At 36.2% G+C, this 21,751-nt stretch overlaps 1 protein-coding gene across 1 annotated transcript in view; it reads right to left on the minus strand.

The window, feature by feature from the left end:
- plppr3a (phospholipid phosphatase related 3a) overlaps positions 1–21,751 on the minus strand; it is a 30,279-nt gene that overhangs the window by 6,808 nt on the left and 1,720 nt on the right. Inside the window, 5 exon segments of the mRNA XM_038292351.1 lie at positions 2,897–2,954; positions 5,873–6,068; positions 9,088–9,217; positions 10,960–11,145; positions 11,386–11,489. Coding sequence (XP_038148279.1) covers positions 2,897–2,954; positions 5,873–6,068; positions 9,088–9,217; positions 10,960–11,145; positions 11,386–11,466 — 651 coding nt within the window. The 5' untranslated portion in view covers positions 11,467–11,489.

Consider the following 21,751-nt stretch of genomic DNA (forward strand, 5'->3'; position numbering starts at 1 on the left):
CTGACCATCCATAATTACGTTCCAGATATCCTAAAATACATTTTGACTAGACGAAACCACATTTTGACTATCCAGAATGGTAATTTAAGATATCTGAATTTACATTCTGATTAGGAAAAATAATACTTCAATAAATCCTAAATTACATTTTGCCCAGTCAAAATTCCTTTCTTCCTTTGGATTGAACTGACAGTAAGGAATTTTTTAGGAATGATCCTCCTGGAAGCCCATTAAAAAGATCATTACACAGTTTGACTAGTCAGAATATCAATTTAAGATATCTTTAATGGAAAAGCTGAATAATTCAAGATATCTTTAATTCATTTAGAGATATCTGAAAATGAATTTCGAATAGTCTAAATTACAATTCAAGATATCTTTAAATTTGTTTTGTCTAGTCATATTTGCTTTTAAGATATCTATAATTTAGTTTTCACTAGTCAAAACTGCATATCTTCTATCCTAAAATACATTTAAGATATCTTGATGATTGGTGGCATTTGAGATATCATTAATTAGAATTATGACTAGTCAAAACTAAAATCGAGATATCGTGAAATTACTTTATGACTAGTCGTAATTTAATCGTAGATATCTGAAATGTGTATTTCAGATAGTCAGTAATTCCTTCAAGATATCTTAAATTGTCGTCTCCATAAAAGTTAATGGTAAATCTGACGTCATTTTGACTAGTCAGAATATAATTAGAGATATCTTAATTCGCTAAAACATCTAGTCATAAAACAATTTGAGATATCTTGAATGTAAAGGTGTTATAGCCAAATTTATGTTAAAATGGCTTGCCATAGATGTGGGGCTATGTAAGAGGTTTCTCTCACACACAACATGAAGTCCTCTTGGTTGCTTATATAAATACTCAGAGAACGCTCATGACAAAATGCCGGTTTGTGACATTTTTAACTATCAAAGACCAAACAGCAAACATTTTTGGCTTTTTTTTGTCATATATCATATATTTTAAAGGTAATCTGTCAGAAAACATTTCAAAATCTTAATCAAATATTTCACACACCAATACATTGAGGTGTGTATGGAAAATAAAAAAGAGAGAGAAGACTTTAATTGCAGTAATTACTTTTAGTTGAGCATCATTTGCCTCTGCAGTGATTTTTACAGAGAGGCAGCTATTTATCTCTGAGATACTATATATAAAACCAGTACTTTAATTTCCAATAAAATATTCTAAAGCCAATTTAATCTTTACTTTATACATCAAGTAAGAAAAAGTTCACTGCAATCATTTATTGCTCTTGGCAAGTCACTGCTTTACAAAATCCATGATCAGTAATTTGGCATAACATTTTTCATCAGTTAATCTCTTATTATGTTTTGTGTTATTTTAATAGACTTCCACTCTTTTTACTTAGTTCTAAATGAGCAGAAGCATTGACAGAATAAAATAAAGCTCACACTTGTGAAGATACACTATATTGCCAAAAGTATTTGCTCACCTGCCTTGACTCACATATGAGCTTAAGTGACATCCCGTTCCTAATCCATAGGGTTCAATATGACGTCGGTCCACCCTTTGCAGCTAGAACAGCTTCAACTCTTCTGGGAAGGCTGTCCACAAGGTTTAGGAGTGTGTTTATGGGAATTTTTGACCATTCTTCCAGAAGCGCATTTGTGAGGTCGCACACTGATGTTGGACGAGAAGGCCTGGCTCTCAGTCTCCGCTCTAATTCATCCCAAAGGTGTTCTATCGGGTTGAGGTCAGGACTCTGTGCAGGCCAGTCAAGTTCATCCACACCAGACTCTGTCATCCATGTCTTTATGGACCTTGCTTTGTGCACTGGTGCACAGTCATGTTGGAAGAGGAAGGGGCCAGCTCCAAACTGTTCCCACAAAGTTGGGAGCATGGAATTGTCCAAAATGTCTTGGTATGCTGAAGCATTCAGAGTTCCTTTCACTGGAACTAAGGGGCCAAGCCCAGCTCCTGAAAAACAACCCCACACCATAATCCCCCCTCCACCAAACTTTACACTTGGCACAATGCAGTCAGACAAGTACCGTTCTCCTGGCAACCGCCAAACCCAGACCCGTCCATCAGATTGCCAGATGGAGAAGCGCGATTCGTCACTCCAGAGAACGCGTCTCCACTGCTCTAGAGTCCAGTGGCGGCGTGCTTTACACCACCGCATCCGACGCTTTGCATTGCACTTGGTGATGTATGGCTTGGATGCAGCTGCTCGACCATGGAAACCCATTCCATGAAGCTCTCTGCGCACTGTTCTTGAGCTAATCTGAAGGCCACATGAAGTTTGGAGGTCTGTAGTGATTGACTCTGCAGAAAGTTGGCGACCTCTTCGCACTATGCGCGTCAGCATCCGCTGACCCCGCTCCGTCAGTTTACGTGGCCTACCACTTCGTGGCTGAGTTGCTGTCGTTCCCAAACACTTCCATTTTCTTATAATACAGCTGACAGTTGACTGTGGAATATTTAGGAGCGAGGAAATTTCACGACTGGATTTGTTGCACAGGTGGCATCCTATCACAGTTCCACGCTGGAATTCACTGAGCTCCTGAGAGCGACCCATTCTTTCACAAATGTTTGTAAAAACAGTCTGCATGCCTAGGTGCTTGAATTTATACACCTGTGGCCATGGAAGTGATTGGAACACCTGATTCCAATAATTTGGATGGGTGAGCAAATACTTTTGGCAATATAGTGTATATTATGTTTAGAAATGGCTGAGCAGAGTAGAAAAAAGTGTGACTTAACTCATGTAGTGACTCTGGGAATTGTAATGTATCAGTATGGATTTTACAAAAATACATGTTTATGTTGTTATTTTTCCCAGGGGTAGAAGGAAAATATCTACAGACACATCATTTAAAAACCATTACAGTAAACTGAATCAAAAGACGTGCTTACAGAGATATATACAGCGGCGAAGCCAGAGAGCGTCGCATGCTGGGATGGAAAGGTTTTCCTATAGCAAGAGAGCAGGAATAATAGAAGGAAAGAAATACACACATTAAAAGGAGAATTCATGTTTAATACAGTTTTTACATTGTGTGAAATTAAACAATGAGCTTCAATGTATTTCCCTAGAAATGTATGTGATTAACACCAAACAGGGAATCATTTTAAAGTGGAAGGAAAAGGAATTTTTTAAAAACATTGTTTTACAAACAACAGTATAAAATGTAGTGTGCATTTCAATTTAACCCTCTTCAATATGACTCCGTAAAATAGAATCTAAGGCAACCAACTGCTCTGAAAAGCCACCAACCCATTGAAGGAATAGTACACCCAAAACATGATTAGCCTTCATTTTCTACTCACCCCCATGCTGAACAACACTCTGGAGTACTTTTTTGATATCTCAAATGCATCTGGAGATCTGGGAGGCTTCTTGCTGTCTGCTGACATTCAAATAATGGAGGTCTATGGCGCCCGAGGCAGAAAGGTCCATAGAAGTCCACAAAAACGTGTCAATGTTCCTCCATACTGCTCGTCCAATGTATTCCAAGTGTCCTGAGTGGGTAGCATCCAGAATTTACTCGAAACGAAGTCATTTAGAATGTTTTTAGAGCATAAACAGTAGTGTATAGGATTTCCTAAAAGCGCGTTCACGACGCTACGGAAACCGTGGCAGACCAAACCAGACGAAAGTGCGCATTCAGCGTCTGTTCTGCCGATAATGCAAGCGTAGAAGAAGAAATGTGCTGTTTACCTGTGCAAAGAAAGAAACAACGAAAGAAAAATGTCTGAGGACTTCAATGTTGAGGAAGAGCATGAGTTCTTTGCTGAGCTGAATGCGCACTTTCATCTGGTTTGGTCTGCCGCGGTTTCCGTAGACTCGTGAACACGCTTTTAGGAAATCCTATAAACTCCTTTTTATGCTCTAAAAACATTCTAAATGACTTTGTTTCGAGTAAATTCTGGATGCTACCCACTCAGGACACTTGGAATACATTGGACGAGCAGTATGGAGGAATATTGACACGTTTTTTGTGGACTTTTATGGACCTTTCTGCCTCGGGCACCATAGACCTCCATTATTTGAATGTCAGCAGACAGCAAGAAGCCTCCCAGATCTCCAGATGCATTTGACATATCAAAAAAGTACTCCAGAGTGTTGTTCAGCATGGAGGTGAGTAGAAAATGAAGGCTAATCATGTTTTGGGTGTACTATTCCTTTAAGAAAAGTCCACCTGTGTAAAATGTAATCGCAGTTTAAAATTGATCTTTTGTGAAGGCCTCAGAGGTTTGTTAGCCACTGCTACAGAGCAAACTTCACGATTAACACCAGATCATGCCTGGGTAAAATTTTAGAAGATTTTGGCAGGGTTAGGCTACAACAGGGGTCACCAACCTTTTTAAGGCTGAGGGCTACTTCATGGCTACCGAGTCATAGGAAGGGCTACCAATACTGACCTATGAACTGGAGGGATCAGTGTTCACCTACAGTAAATCTCTTCCATAAAAACTAATTTTTATTCTTATTTCATTCTTTTATTCATTTCTAATTTTCTTTTTAATATTGTCATTTTTAAACTACTGAAATATGAGAAAATAGTTAACATGATGAAATAATACATAAATTATTAAAAAGAAGAGCAACAGAATAAAAAAAAAATTAAACTTAACCCACTGAGTGAGTTCTTCTGTTTTCAGAAGACGAAGAGGGCCCCCCATGTGGTCCTTGAGGGCCCCTTGGTGCCCGCAGGCACCGCGTTGGTGACCCCTGGGCTACAAATATTACCCCAAGATTTGGACAACCTATGGACCATTTTTCACTGTCCAACAAACCTAACACAGTATGGACATCTACCCACACTTATAGACCAAGGAGACCATTAATCACATTAGCAGCCAACAAGACTATCGTTAAAAACAATAAATGAATAAAATAAAAAATGGATCAAAGGTAAACCTTTTATTGTCATGCGAAATAAACAATGCACAGCTAACACTATTCTCACATTTTCTTAGGAGCATCGTGCTGAAACCTATTTAGGCAAATAGAGGAAGGTAACTCAGAGCGAAAAGATTTAACGAACCAGTCCGAACCTGTCCAAAAAACAAGCCACTAGTGCCACTAATGCTTAAAAAAAAAAAAAAAAAGAAGTACTGTTTTGTTCTTTTTCACAGAAAAATAATGAACAGAGTAGATCAAACACGCTTTATGCAAGATTTGATAACTCATGGTCTTGCTGGAAAGAATGACCAACAACTTTAAGCATTGCTCAAAGAGAAATGCCTAAAAAGAGGCTTTATTTTTAGTTCTGGAATTTTTAAAAATAAAAAAGCTATCAAAATGAAATATTTTACAAGTACAATACCTGACACTGCAGCCTATGTATCTGTCCTGCTAAAGCTCGGATTTGAACTTGTCCCAATTTATTCTCAATATTATTTGTCTTGTCCCATGTTCCCTGCTTATACAAGCTAATAATGATGTAAAAAACACATCTTTAAGACTTTTAAATAATGCCTCCCCTGAAGAATAGAACCGCTCACATGCACATTGTAATACAGTTACTAGGATTATCCCCGTATCAGTGCTGCTAAGCTGTGATCATTCCTGTGTACGGATTTAATGTGCTGTTCATACCAACGCGCTGAGGCTTGTTTGTCTGATCCCCTACATGTGAGCTGTACCTCTAAACACCATTATTCTAAGCTGTCAAACATACCTCTAATACATTTATATGCAAAGTATCATTACAAATATTTGCTTTAGCTTTTAAAGTCATATGATTCAAAGAAATGTAAATGACCACGATAACTCATTGCTAGCTGTGTAAAGATAATGCATGTTTACATAATTATGAATATATAAATATTATTTTGGACTATATCACCATATCCACATATGAATTTCTACCACTCTTATTTTACCTTGCAGACATGATTGCATATTGGTCTTTCCCCATGCAGATGTCCTGCGTGATGTAGGCGTTGTTGTCACATGACACTCCCGGAGCTGTGTAATTGGGCTGACACACAGTGAGGAAGAAAGGGGCGTGGTAACCAGTAGCTAACTGGATGACATCTGTTACTAGGGCTGTTGCCAGGAGACCAAACACATGAACACCTGAGGGAGAGACAGAGAGAGGGAAGAGGCGATGCTTCTGTGAATGAACTCAAAGGTGCCTGATGTTTTCCCTCATGTGGGGAAACCAGAGGAATTTACAGCAACCTGAAGTAACACCATCAGCTGTCAGTCTGATTCAATTTGAAGCTTTTACACACAGCAGAATAGTGGGAAGATGAATTGATTACTCTTTTGACTTCAAAGCTCAAAGTTTGTCTCAGGCTTTTCATTATCTCAGCTTCTTAAGTCAGTTTTATTTTAAGTCACTCTTCCTTTAATGTCTGTAGTTAGCTGATTTCATTGCTATGAAAAGTGAAATGAAGCTGGGAGTCACACAAGGACTTTTGGATCAAAAGACATTTTACTCTATCAATTAAGCTCATATGATTTAGGTTAACTGAAGCTTGAAATTTTTGGCTAAAACCCTAGTGATATCCAAAAAGAAAATATTGGTGGAAAACTTTGAATTTAATGAGAAGTTACTTTCATTTGAACAGGATGAATTAAAACAGGCTTAAATATATATAAAACAATCTTAGTTTAAAGCCCTTCAGCAGTTTACTCCTTAGGAACATGTTTTCTAGAGCCATCAACAAGCTTCCTACATAATCTTGGTCTCACATCGAGCCATTTAAATCCAATTTTTAATTTTCCATTGGGATTACAGTTTTTTCTGAATGCTTAAGCGCTAATCGTGATTCTTGTAGCAAAATTTTTAAAACTATTGATACGTATAACAAAACCACTCACTGAGTTTGCGAAACTAAAAGCACAAACACTGCATTGCACTCAGTTTGCAATTTTGTAACACACATTTTGCAAAACTGTAGGCACAATTCACTGCACAACACTCTATTACCAAATTTCCAACACACTCCTAGCAAAATTATACACATGTATGGCTATCATTAACACTATTTTGCCAACTTGCACACTTTCACATGTGAAAACTGTTTTAGATAATTAGTTCACTTTGCAATCAGCCTAAGCACTATAAATAATAATAATTGATAATGACACCATCTTTCAAAATAGGCAATAAGCATTTCTTCATGAAGTCGTGTACTTGCACGCCACAGAATAAGAATGAAACAAATTTACAGAGTTAGCTATAAGCCAAAATGGTGTTGTTCACCATCATACAACCATAGGCCCATATAACACTGCACACGTTATTGCATTTCTGGACACCTTACATGACATGCTCACTGTTCAGAGACCAGAGCATACAGTACCCGATATGTCATCATATGGGACAATGTTATCCTCATCAACAGGTAGCCCTTTTACAGACAATGGAGGAGGCATGTGGAGATATTGACCAGGCATCATGTCGGGCCTGGATATGGAATTCAAGGAGATATTTTCCCCGGTGCCTTGGACTGGAGGATGTCGCATGCGATGTGGACGAAATTTTGTGGCCGGACCCAGAAAGACGACATGATGTAGGCTGACAGTTTTTTTGTTTTTTGTAAAATTACTATTTTGTGTTCTGACTTTGTCTTGGTTTTGATGAGTGTGAATAAACAGCAATACTTGAAATTTGGATCCTTGTATGTTTACATGACACTATGACAAAAGTATGACCTCAAATTGACATCTGTACACAGAGAAAGGGAAAGCCAGATGTGTTTTGTATTCATACCATCAGTGTGTAGTTGGCACATTGTGTGCTTAGTAGATGATGGTTTGTGTTTACTGTTTGATACGAAAACACCATTTTTACAAAGGTGTGAAGAGTTAATATAGCTGTGTTCGCTTTTGCAAGAGAACTGCAATGTTTTGATAATTGGGTGAAAGGTTTTCTTATTTGTGTGTAGAGTTTTGCAAAAATAGCCAATAGTTACAAAAAATGTGCTTAAGCAATCAGAAAAAACTGTAATAAAGTATTTTTGAATAGATTTTGGACTGAATTCTTCTAGAAAGAACTTTTGGTTTTCCTTAAAATTGTTTGATTTCCTTTACAAAGATCTGGATATCAATGATAATCCAAAAGGTTTTAATAGAGATGTGGTCAGGGACCAGAATTTCAACCTCTGGTTTATCTATTCTAAAACCAGATTTGTTTGTGTTAGTGGATGAAATGGCTGTTGAAAACGTCAATTATTTTTATGGCACGAGTGGCCTTTACCATATTTTCCCTGGCAATGACTGGAAACAGTGGGATAGCTATGAGGGAAGGGCAATTTTAAAAGTTTTCCAGGCTGGAAAGCCCGCATTAAAGCCTCTGTTCAAGGGATGCCCACTCTAACCAGTCCACCACATGACAACCCAGAGCATCCTACTCTATCCCGTCATCAACCATATGATCTAAGTATTCACACTCAGATAAATACAAATAAATTAAGATGTCAGGAGTAACCTTGAAGCAACCAGCCAGTATTTATCTGATAGATACTGGAAGACAAGGGTCCCTGTCCAAAATCAAGTGACTTTGAATACATAAAAAAATAAAAAAAAATAAAAAAACTGCTCAGTAATGGACATTCTTAAAGTCAGCTGAAATTAGAGAGTTAATGTTATGATCCGATTAAATGTTTTTTTTTTTACATATTTATTTGTTGTTATTTTGCCTCAAAAAAATGTTTTGAGAGGTCAAAGCAATACTTCCAATAAATTCTAAAATGGTTTTTAAGCATGATGGTGGGAGTATTATGCTGAGGGTCTGCTTTGCTGAATGTGGCATTTGTGTATTGTTCAAAGTGGATAAAAAATATACCACCGAATGATTAAACTTAATTTCAATCAGTTACTTGCTTTACACATGTGTAGTAATTGAATGGTCTGACAGGACAAAGTTCCAAACTTACATGAACTGTGATTCTGGAATTGATAAAATCAAACTACCCTTTTTGAAAAGGCTTTCTGATCCCAATAAGCATTAACAGAAGCTTTTGTAAATGTTTCAGCCTGTTTGCACAATTCTGACCTGTGTGTATGAGACAATATTCCAAATAAATCAAACCTTGAGCAGCCAATGTTTTTTGAACCTATAAATGAGCCTGGTGGCTGGATGTACCAACAAAGCGCACGGTCCGGCGCAGGAAGGAGTTAAAGCTGCATCCTCCAGCGTTTATGCTCCCCTCTGACTTGGGACAGGTCTTCAGTTTGGACTGCATGCAGTACATCACCGCTTCCCCCAACATAATCTACAGCCAGCAAAGGAGAGAAAGGGAAGAGAAGTTGTAATATAGGTGTTTTTAACCGTCTCAGGATAAATTTCACCCAAAGAACAAGATAGCAAGGCCAGAATCAAATTAAGGCAAAGGAGTGAAAGTGGTACTTATGTCAGTTGGTGATTTTGATCGACTGTTGGAAGGTACAGTGGGGTGAAAGCAGAAGCAAGGTCCTATTGAACAGCGATCACTTCCAATCAGAGTGATAAATGAGTTCTGTTTGTTTCTTTCCTGCTGATGGATTACTGTTGTGTGTGTCTGTGTCTATCGATTTGGCGGGCATGGAATGAATGATAATGTGGATGGGAAATCTAGGTGTTTATTTATCAATCTAAACATTGATCCCCCATTAGCCAGGGTAGAATACATTTTCTATACATTTATATTTTCTTATTTATGTAACTTATTTATTTATTACTCTTTCTTTTACTGGAATTTGCATAAGGTCACTGAACCTCTATAACAATACGATGTTGCTTTGACATGTGTTGGAGGTTTGTTTTCAATTAAGCAACACGTCTAAAGAAGAAATTGATTAAATGTCATTTGAGCACATATCTTTTAGTAATATCTTTTAATAAGCACATCAGCTTGATTTAGATGACTGGTTTGCCAACACAGTTGCAATTCAAAGGAACACTGGAGTAAAAGCAGAATATCGGTTTATTGATAGATGCATGTAAAAAAAGACTATAAGTTATAATGAATTTTAAGTTATATGTCATGCATGTAAAAAGAGGAGCGTGGCTTAACATACAGTGAACTGGTGCACAAAGGGACAATTAAAGCCAAAATTATATAAAGTGCAGATGTATTCACAAATATGACACAAAGCATTATTTGTCTTATAAATCTTAACATGGACTTACAGCAGTGACGTGCGGTCAGGGGAGGCAGGTGAGGCAGTGCCTCACCAGCCATCATGGAAAGAAAGAAAATATATAATCATAAAGTAATTTAAATTGTTATATTCATCCGGTGGTTTGTACTAAAAAATATTCATTTTTCATTTAGCTTCACCAATTTCGATTTTTATTTGTTCAAAATCGCTGAATTTTCTTATTTTCCCATTCAAATGCGTGGAAGCGATGCCGGTGAGGCAGCAGCGAGCTCTGCCTCACCTTGGATTGCGCAACCCCTGGCTCTGCGCTGGCTGCAAAGCGGAGAGAGCATGTTGCTGTACGGCGTCAATAAAATGGTTTAAACAAATGTAATATGTGAACTTATTTCTAATAATTTGGCTTATGTATATAATGTACAGAGCTTTTTGTCACCAACTGTGTTTGTGTAACGTGTTTCGTGTAATGAGCGATTATAAACGGCAGAGAACAAGTTCGAGGTGAGGCAGGCAGTTCTCTTGCCTCATGGCAGGGGGTGCTCAAGAGACTGAAAACATAAGGCAGGAACAGGACGGATCAAGGAAGGCTTTCTTCCCTGGCAGTGATCTCCATTGAGACAGAGAGACTTTTAAAACTGAAGGAAGATAAGGAGGACTTCTATTCATTTATAAGTAAAGGTAAGACAGTAATAACATTTATTTTGTTTTGTTTTTTAAGGAAATGTGTGTTTTGTGAGCTACAGTTTGTATGTGTAAGGATGCAGAAGTGAAACATAACCTGTAAACTGCTGTCAATCTATGCATCTATTTGCAAATCTGATTCTGATGACGTCAGTGCCTCACCAGCTATGAACCTCACCGCACGTCACTGACTTACAGAAGCTGCTGGACCAGCGAACGCCAAACTCAGCAGCATCAACAGAGGGATGAGCTCATCTCCAGTCTCGACGTAGGGCATGGAGAGGTCGCGGTCATAGCAACGGAAGCCCACCATCGCCGGGGAAAGGACATCTGTCAACTCCAGGAAGTACAGGGACACCAAGGAGGACAGGACAATGGGGAGCTGCATAGGAATTACAGGACAACATATCTATTCCGAACGCATAAAACAAAGTCAAGGGCAAAGCAAAGAGTGATAAGCCATAAATGTTTTTATTTTTAAGAGTTATCTAATATTTAAATTCAACTCCTGTTAACTCCTATTACAACTGTATGTGAAGCATCATAAATACGCATACAGCACACAACCTTTAAAATGTATATATTTCACAATAGGTCTTTAATATTCTTCATTTATCCATACCTCCACAAAATAAAAACATGGCAGCAGAGTTATGCTGTCTTTGGGTGGTTTCTTCTTTGCTTTGGTTTTGGGTGATGTCATTTTGGGGTGGGACCAGTCGCAGCCTGTGGAATACATTACAAAGGAATATCAGTTCAAATGTCATGAGAAAATTTTTCTTTAAATAAAAAGTTAACATTTTATTGCAGGTCCTTACATTGAGAAACTATTTAAAAAGGTTTGAAAGATCTGGGAATCTCTGTAAAGTTGTAAATGTTGTGAATTGGAGCTATAAATAAACTAAATTAAATTGAATTCAACATTGTTGGGATATTAATCCAGGTAACAACTTCATGAAGATATAAAAGAAAAAACTTTCTCACATGTATCAGAAACTTTCCATTTTCTAAAATAAACCACGGGAAGTTTACTGATTTTTTTTTGGGTATAATATGAGAAAAAAAAAATCAGAATTCTGACTTAAATCTCAGAATTTTGTATTTGATCTCAGAAGTTTGATTTTTTCCCCCCTCAGTATTCTACGGAAGAGGATTAGGGCCACAGAAAAAAAAAAAAGTAAACTGATTTTTAAATTTTATTTCAGTTTAACATGGGAAAGAAGTCAGAATTCTGAGATTAAAGTCAGAATTCTGAGAAAAAAGTCAGAATTCTGAGATTAAAGACAGAATTCTGAGAAAAAAGTCAGAATTCTGAGATTAAAGTCAGAATTCTGACATTAAAGTCAGAATTCTGACATTAAAGTCAGAATTCTGACTTTTTTCCCATACTATACTGAAATAAAATTAAAAAAATCAGTTAACTTTTTTTTTTTTGCCAGTGGCCCTAATCCTCTTCCGTACTTTTGTTTGCTAGAGAATTCTGTATAAATCTGCCTCATAGTTTTGATGTTCTTGGTATGTCCATACAGTAAAAGTAATTCAAGAAAAAAGATGAGAGAATTCTCTCAGGTTATGTCATCCTCAAACAATAAAAAAAATGTTACTATAGGTATGGTTGTAAATAACAATTATGTTAATCGATTAATGTGTTCTTTTTTGATTAATTGGTTTGTAATCGGATGGCAAAAGGTCCCTAAAAAGACGATTTTACACAGCATTTATTTTATTTATTTTTTTGTGTCCTGTTTTCCCAATATGGCTCTGAGAACAGATGGTCCAAAGCTAGATCATATCCCAACAGCTTTGCATTCACAAGCAGACCTTCATGACTGTTGCCATAATGTTCTGCTCGATACTTGTATATGAAACTTTACTGAAAGCAATAAGAACTAAGGGGAGAGAGAAAGAGATAGAGACAGCAGAGAGGACATGAAAAGAGGAAAAATAAAACAAAGAGTTTAAAACAAGTGAAGTTTAATCTGTACCCTTTTATAGCTTCTGGATAAAGTATGTTAATAGACAGAAATAGTTTTTTATTTTGAATGCAAAATATAATTATATATATATTTTTTTTTTTTTTACAATTTTGGTCAAATAATCTCATTTGAGTGGGTTGCCCTTTAAGCTAAAGACGTGTTAGAGTCTCTATACTCAAGTTAAAGATTTATTCAATTAGGAAAATAGTTGAAGATTATTTGAATATCGATTAATCACGATAAAAATTTTTTAAGCCCTAATGTTAGTTAGGTCTCTGAATTGTCACTACTAATGAGTGCGGGATTATGGTGTAACCTGCTTGTCACACAATGAAAATCCCCTTCACAACATAAATGGATGGTACATTTGTAATCAGTGCCCACATGTGATTTATTTTTAATTTGATTGAAATATTTATCAGGTAGTTACGAGAGAATAAAGCAGTTACTGAAGACAAGGTGTGTTGATCACCAGGTAAAGCGATGTTAAGCATTTCAGGTTCACACTTATATAGATGCAAAGTTGAAGTCCTCATGTACAACCCTGAATGATGGTTACATCTGTTCAACAATAAATCCTGGCTTTGGATTATACAAAAAAAAATAACAGCCAGATCCCTATTGGTTGTCATTTATGGTATCTTTGCAGAATAGTTGGGTGTAAATCCTGAAAAAATGTCCCGTTTGGTCTTTTTAAGGTTTCAACATTGGTCCATGTGTTACATACACAGCTGTAACCAAAACATTTATTTACACTGTATAAATGGAGCAGAACTGAATTGTTCACTTTATAACACTAAATTACAATGAGTTTATCCTGTTTAAGGTCAGTTGGGATTATATATATATATATATATATATATATTTTTGTTTGCTAAATAGTGGAACAAATGAGCAGGAGAAATACAAATTTCTTAAATTTGTTGTATATACAGTATGACTGAGTTTAATTATCAGAGCAGATAAACATCTCATATATGGAAACTGCACCTAAGCATGATCCAGCCTGAATGGAGTTCAATCAATTCCTGATTTCTTGGCTAATTTCTTTCAAATTTTTCATGATGTCAAAAACTGAAGCAGTGGTAGTAGCATGCGCTTCAGTTGTTCATAGTGAACCACTGAGAAGCTCATAACACCATGACATCTTCCCCTGGGTGTTGTTTATGTACCAGAGATGGCAAAACTACTCACTTTCCGTACTTGAGTAAAAGTACAGATACTTGTGTTAAAAAAATACTCTGGTAAAAGTGGAAGTACTGATTAAACTTCTTTACTCAAGTAAAAGTAACAAAGTACAGGCTTGTAAATTTACTTAAAGTATAAAAGTAAAAGTAGAAACCACTTTTTTCATGCCGTTGCCTACATTTTAAATGGATGTCTGCCAATAGGACTAGATCTCCGTTGTGTTCATTTTCAATCATCTCGTCGTCTATACTACTATGCTAACGCCACCGCCACCAAGCTGCAATGATTTGCCGCCAATGAATACCGCCGAATCTGTCGATTCATCTTGTAGTGGTGCGTCAAATCCAATGTAGATTCCTGTCCAATTAGATTGAATTTGGTATTGATGATGTGAAAAATAATAACGGTAACTCCATTGAAATGATTCAAAACTAAAGTAACGGGCCAATTTTTTAAAATGTAAGGAGTAGAAAGTACAGATATTTATGTAAAAATGTAAGGAGTAGAAGTAAAAAGTCGCCATAAAAATAAGTAGTAAAGTAAAGTAAAAATATCAGAAAAATCTACTTGAGTACAGTAACGAAGTGTTTGTACTTCGTTACTTCCCATCTCTGTTATGTACTACCGGCATCGTGTCTTCATTATCATCCATTTGATCTAACGCTGTTATTTTTCAATACATATATAAGACCTTTAAACACATTTCTGATGAGAAACCAAACGTGAATGTATTTCTGGGGTATAAAGATATAGATATATCAATGAAGGCATGCAGTATGCTGTGTTCAGTTACTTTAAGGCAAACAGAAGGCCTCTGAGAGAGGAAGTGGCCGACGGCACAGATGGAAAGTTAAACAGAGTTAAATATTCACGGTTCTCCCTTCAGCTCCGTGTTCCTCTCAGCACCTTCCCATTCTGCTGATTTCTGTTTTTTTCTATTGATGTCAATCGTTCCCTTCCTGCCCTACAGAGCTTGGCCTATTTTTTGTCGTGTCACTACTTCTCATTCATTTACCATCTGCTCCATGTCGATTTCACCTAAGTTCTTTCTTGTGACATCTTTCCCTCCACAGTGTTAGTTCCCTTCCTGATTATTATTGACAACAGTAGCAATGCCTCTAGAACCTTCCCGATTTGAACGTAACAACCAAAGGGTAAAAATCGATCAGTAAGTCTTCTTTTAATCAATCAATGAATACTTTTATATGGATAACATTAGGAGTATATTTACTGACAAAGAAGGAATTTTATCTTATACAGGAAATAGATTTCTTTTTTTGTACATTTTTGTTTAACTTCTGCTCTGAATTGTTTGATTTTAAATCATTTAAGTCTGTTTACTCCACTTAGAGATTAATTAATTATTGAATTAAATTATTTATTTAGATTATTTCAATAATCAATCAGATTAATGGTTTCAGCTTTGCTTTAATTAATCTTCTTTGAGTTTTAGCGGGCTAAATAAACACAAAATACTCCACAGTTTTGAAGTATTCAGCCTTCCTAAATCACTAATTTAAAACAGCATTGTTCTGGTTTAATAGTTGCACATTCTGTATGCATATAGGTATCATCTTTGCACATTTATAGACTTTTACTCATTTGTTTTTGGAAAAAAAAAAGGCTCACTCTCACTGACTGGATGGAGAGTCTGTTAACACCACCTTTCAAGCCTTGTAACAGATTCCTAAATTAAGATTTAATCTTTGATTAGGCCATTCTAACTGCTGGTTTAAGCTAAAGTATTCCATTTTAACTTTGACTAAATCTGAATTGTTTGTTTCCTTGCTTCACAGCACTCCATGCAGGTTCTGTAACAGCTTTTTCCCCGCTGCCAAAAGACAGCTAAACTGTAAAAAAAAAAAACTCTACATCCAGTTGCAAATCGAGTCTGTATCACTGATAACAGCAGACCTAATAAGAACTAAACTCAAATGTTTTCTCCTGCATTTTTGCACCATATACATTTATTTATTTTTGCACTGCTCTGAACTGCTTTTTTGCCTCATGTTTCTCCCCCACTGTTTACATTTGATCACTGCTGCACTTTATGAATGAAAATGTTCATTTTCACTGCTAAGCTGCTGCTCAGTCACTGTCTGAAAGCTGTATAAGCAAATTTCATTTTGCATACACTCTGCGTACAAGTCTAAGTCTTAGTCCTTAGTTCCAGACTCAAACCTTTTGCAGACTTTAACAGGTTTTCTTGACTGTGTTTAACTCCATCCAGATTTTATGTCTTTCATGAAGATATCTTTACCAATGCGTGGTTGTTCCCTCAGCCGTGTACTGATTTCTGCTATGGCGGCAAGTTGTGGATTGTTTAAAACCATAAATCTATGCAGAGGCTATTTAGTTGCCCCAAAGTGGAGATCTGGGCATGCACTGAAGCTGCACTAAATTGCATAGCTGCACTGCTCAACTTGTATTTAGGCATTTTGTCTTAAGGATAAAACAACCTCAGTTAAAACACAGGGAAGGAAATCGTCATCCCATGTTTCTTCTTCAACTATATCACTCTATATCCGATCATGCTAAAGCCATTTTTCTATTTTATTTGGTGTTTCCATCACTTTATTTTTGCAAGATAAGAGATCCTGACCCCGAGGCTTTATGATGCACAAAGAATCAAAGACATCTATGATCTAATTTCCATGACCCCTGGAAATGTGCTGGAGAAGAGAGGAAGAACAGGACAGAGATAAGTAGACATCAAAGAAGAGTGAGATTAAAAAAAGAAAGTCCATTGTATGCATGCATGTAAAGTACAGGATTTGGGGGTCGGGAAGAAGTAGAAAAAGGGGACTTGATCTATAAACAGGGAGGATGCTGTGATGGAAGAGTTTCAAGTTTGGCTGGAAGCAGCTAGGCAGAACGTTGGAGCCTGGGGTCTCATTCTCACAGCCGCTTGGTCTCAGTGACCCACTCCAGTCAGCATTTAAACCTCATCCTAACTCACATTTCGCACACGCACACAGAGAATGAGCTCCAGGCCCAGAGAAAAGGGGGCGTTTATCTATCACGCCAGCATTCTTCCCCTGGGATACATCATATGAGTAAGTGGCTGCAGTCTGTTTAGCCGGAGTTGATGTACACTCATGCTTGCAAACATCATGAAAGTGCCTGTATAAGTCTATACTGTAAGCAGTCAGTCAGTGGGCATTGTGTCTGTCCTTGTGTGAATGAGGTGAAAGGAAAAATTGGTGTTGAAAAAAAGTGGGAAAAGAAAGAGCTCACGATGCGGAAAACAACCTGCAGCACAAATTCTATACTGATTTTAGAAATCATAACAGACATATAAGGAGCTTCTGAAACTAAACTTAACCTGATAAAAACCTCTTCAGTGACAAATTCATGGAGCTTCTGGTCAACAGATTCCAAAACTTACATCTGTTTAACAGAGAAAAGGCCAATGAGATCCAATATCAGTAGCGGATACTGTTTTTGGCTCTTACATTGGGCGGAGGTTTCCAAACCAGAAAGCTTGTTCTTGTTTTAGTGATTGCTATTTTTGGACAGATTTTATTCTGAAAATTTAAAATGCCAGCTGAAAACATTTTGAAATCTTTAACATTACTATTTTGAACTGTCATCAAAAACAAATCTTTACAATATGAATAATATTTAAGCAATGAACAAGCAATGAGGTGTGTAATGAGCTGCTGTGAAGTTAATGCTCTCTTCTTTATTTCAATTTTGAATGAAAGGAAAAAAACTAAATTAATACATGTTTTGTGCAGAAATTAAAAAACAATTTTATTCAAACATCATACAATTGCTCTGTAAAGAGCAACAAACCATCAGGAATACTAATTAATTAATTAGTTGAAGTTTGCAGTCCTACTGGTTTATTTTACTTCCAGCTTTTATAATGTTTTTATTTCTACTTGCTTTTATTTTATTTCTATTTTATTGTTTAATTCAAGTAAAGCCCTTTGACTTGTACTGAGTTGTCCTTTTCAAATAAACTTGCCTTGCCTAATGGATTGCAAAAATAGTTTTGCCTTGCTTAATGCAGGATTCAGTTGAACCACAACTTTTCAGAATTTAAAACTTTTTTGTTCAATAACTTCTCTATGACTTTGAAGTGTTCTGCTCTGCTTTAACACCGCAGAGGGCCTGGCTTGACAACCAAAAATAAAAATAAAAATCTATGATTAAGTTGGTGCTAGTGGCATCATGCTGCAATGGGTCTTTTCTACTATAATGAATTTGACATTTTAATTGAAAGAACATCAAGAACAAGTAAATTACCTGACATTTCTATTACCCGTTAAAAAGACAGATGGTTCACCAAACATCATCTGTTAAACATTCCATACCCTTTAAAAAGAAGCCATTCATTTTAAAAGTTTGGATCACAGCTTCTCGCTGGTTTCATTGTAACCTGAGGTACATAATTAACACCCAACTTTCAGCTTTCAAACTGCAGAATCTGTCCCAGTAAGGAGCCAACTCGTATGACATAGTGATAGGGATGGGTAATTATTTGAATTATCTGTTTATGAATATTTCATTTTGGGAAAATCAAGACTTTTTTTCCCCCACCAATACATTTCTTGGCCTTCCATAGGATGACATCTGTCCGTCATGTTTTGTTCTTAGATATCTTCTCATATCTGATAAATTAGTTCACTGTGTGATACCCCTATAGCTGCAGACAAGTTGTCTGTAATATTTTAATTTTTGTGTTGTGAAACATTGTTTTACAAGCATTTTCACAGCTTGAATTGTGTTGTCCTTTAAGTTGAGGTTACCTCCTAAAGGGGATTATTTAAATCAAAGCTAGTTTTTGAAAGTAAAGTATGTAATTTGTCATTTTTATCAAAAAAATCTTGTGATTTTTTTTTAAATCTGAGATTAGATTTTTAAGCTAAATCACCCAGCCCTTTTCTGTAACATTTAAGCTTATTTGATGCTTTGATTTTGGGTAAAAACACTGTCAGCCTAGTGGTCAGCTGTTTTTTGTTTAAAAAGACGATTTTAGATTAATTTACCCTAATATTACACATTTCTTTTTTCAGTTTATGGGTTATGCATTTCACTCACTGCCTAATTGACTTCATCTGAGGTATAAGCAACCAAAACCAATTTTTAGACCTTAAACCTACAGCATGTTGGGTCACATCTATATCCCCACCCTGTTGGATGGAAACAACTCATGGCTGCATCAGCACATATTATAGACTTAACTGACATAAACAGGCTGATTTTAACTCGTCAGCTTTTTGTACACTGAGGCTTTTCCCCCACTGATGTTTGACAAGCAACCTAAAAAAAAAAGATTTTTTCTATTTACTTAGAAAAAGCTAGGTAACTATTTCCTCATCGAAATTCTTCATAAATTTCACTCAATAAAAACTAAGATGACTTTACTTACAAAGAAGAGTTGATTCAACAAACAAATTCAAATAGATTTTACTAACAAATTTCTCTTATTAACAAAAGATGTACTTTTGTTTTGCTATTACATTTTTACACAGAGACATGCAACATATGATCATGAGGATCAAGAGAAGCCAATTAACCTAACAGTCATGTTCTTTTTCGACATGGGAGGAAGCTGGAGTAGCCAGAGAGAACGCATGTAAACATGGGGAGAACATGGAAACCAATCACATTTTACTTGCATCTGTTAAGTTAGGAACTTACTTCAGTTGTTTTCTTAATACTATTTGGTAAAATGAATTACATTTACTTGTCCTTTGATGGATACAGATTTACATTAATTAATTCTACAGTAACACATTAAATAAAACGTGTCATTTTTAAATAAAGGCAATTATCAGTAAATATTGCACTCGAGGTAATATTTCCAGTACCTTAAAGTCTTTTTTTCAGTGTACCAGGTGAAGGGCTCTTTTAGATTCTATCAGCAGATGGATCTGATCCCCTTGAGGGAAGTGCTATTACAAATCAATACATAGTTGTTCCCAGTGATCACCTCCATCCTTTGATGAAGCATTTATTTCCCAAAGGGAGTGGTGACCTCTGAGATGAATGCAGCCATCGTTTGGTAAATGTTTTAATAAGCATGAAAATGATATTAGTCACATGCTATGGCCATCAAAATGATTAGACCTAAACCAAACTGACCACCAATGAGAGACCTTTAACCAACATGTCACTCAGTGGTTCCCCACTGTCACTAGAGAGCATCATTGAAGGAAAGAATGCTGCTCCAACCATCAGACCCATTTGAACACAAATTATTACAATAGATTATTGAACTAAGATTAAAAAGAAAAGGGTGAGGTAGGGATGCACGATATTGGGATTTTGGCCGCTATCCGATATGCCGATATTTTAAAACTCATGTAGCCGATAACTGATACCGATTCCGATGTTAAAGCTGGACAAAAATGCGTAGTCATTGAAAATAGCAGTTTTGTTATCCATTTCTGACACTTTGAAAAATAATATACTCAAATATATTTTCATATGCTGATATCAAATAGATTTTTAAAAACGCGGTATCGATCTATTTTACTTTCAAAATCTCGTGAAATTTCATCGTTCTGTTACAAACTATCGTGATATTTTGCAAATTCTTGTGAGATTTTGTTAGTAAAATAGATCGATACCGCGTCAATATATCAACATATAAAAATATGGCAACTTTTCGTGAATTTTCGGGGGATTTCATAGCATAACGATGACATATAGCAATATTTCATTAGTAAAAGAGATTGATATGGTGTTTTTAAATAGCAATATATCAGCATATGAAGATATTGTGATAGTTTAATGTATCAATTTTTTTCCCTCGTCTTTAGAAGTTTTTAAGTCTGTAAAAAAGAAGTTTTTAAGGAAGAAGAAGAAGTAGTATTTATTTTTTTTTTAGACTTTAGAAACTCAGAAGCTGATCAAATATCGGGTTAAATATTGGTGGGGTGGCCGATGTCCGATATTCAGTTTTAAGGCCGATACCGATAGGGGGCCGATTATATCGTGCATCCCTAGGGTGAGGATATGTTATTTTGTGACTTAAAATCTAAACAGGAGGGACAGTTTAGAATAATCTATTCTTTTTATCCATTTCCTAAGCACTTTATCTAAGCACTGCGTAGCATGGAATACCAAGATCTTGAGTTTAGATCTATGGGGAAATGTATTTACTCTGAAAAAAGGTTTTTGAAGGCATGTGCAATGGTGTCACTGTAATTTGTACTATAATAGTTACCGGTAGACATGCTTAACATGATTGTGAATCCACACATGAGAAAACCTTCTTGTAGTATGATTCATTCATGGGAGCAATGAATCAGTAAGCAGAGAAGTAGTCAAACAACAAAGGCGATGGTAATGTGATGGTAACTTGGTCCAATATGGTAGAAAAAGGGGTTCTCTGCAGAAGATAGTGAGAGGAGCTAAAAGGGTTAGTAGAGTGTCCCAGCCTTCTGTCCAGGATTTTCTGAGCTAATGAGGAAACATTCAGGATTCCTCACATTCTCTCCATGAACTTTATGAACTGCTTCCATCATACAAGCATCTAAAGCAAAGCTTACATTCTGAACTGGTAACAATGTTTATGTCTAATTTCCTTTTTTCTCTTTCTAAATATATTTCACAAAATGTTGCGAATTCTAAAGAAACAATGTCACATTTTGTTGCGTCATTAATAAAACAGCAGGATGACAACAGAGTAATGTTTCAAATCCTGTTTTATCCTAATCTAATCCGGATGAACTCTGAGGATCTCATCAAATCAGAGGCACTCATGTCACTGACATTAGGCCTATTTTATTTGCTTAGTTTTATTTTCAGTTCTTTGTTGTACATTGGATCCTGCTATTTATTCAACACTGTAACTTAGCTGAGAAA

The sequence above is a fragment of the Cyprinodon tularosa genome, unplaced genomic scaffold (assembly GCF_016077235.1).
Source record: "Cyprinodon tularosa strain WSP-4 unplaced genomic scaffold, ASM1607723v1 ctg310, whole genome shotgun sequence".
NCBI classification, from domain to species: Eukaryota; Metazoa; Chordata; class Actinopteri; order Cyprinodontiformes; family Cyprinodontidae; genus Cyprinodon; species Cyprinodon tularosa.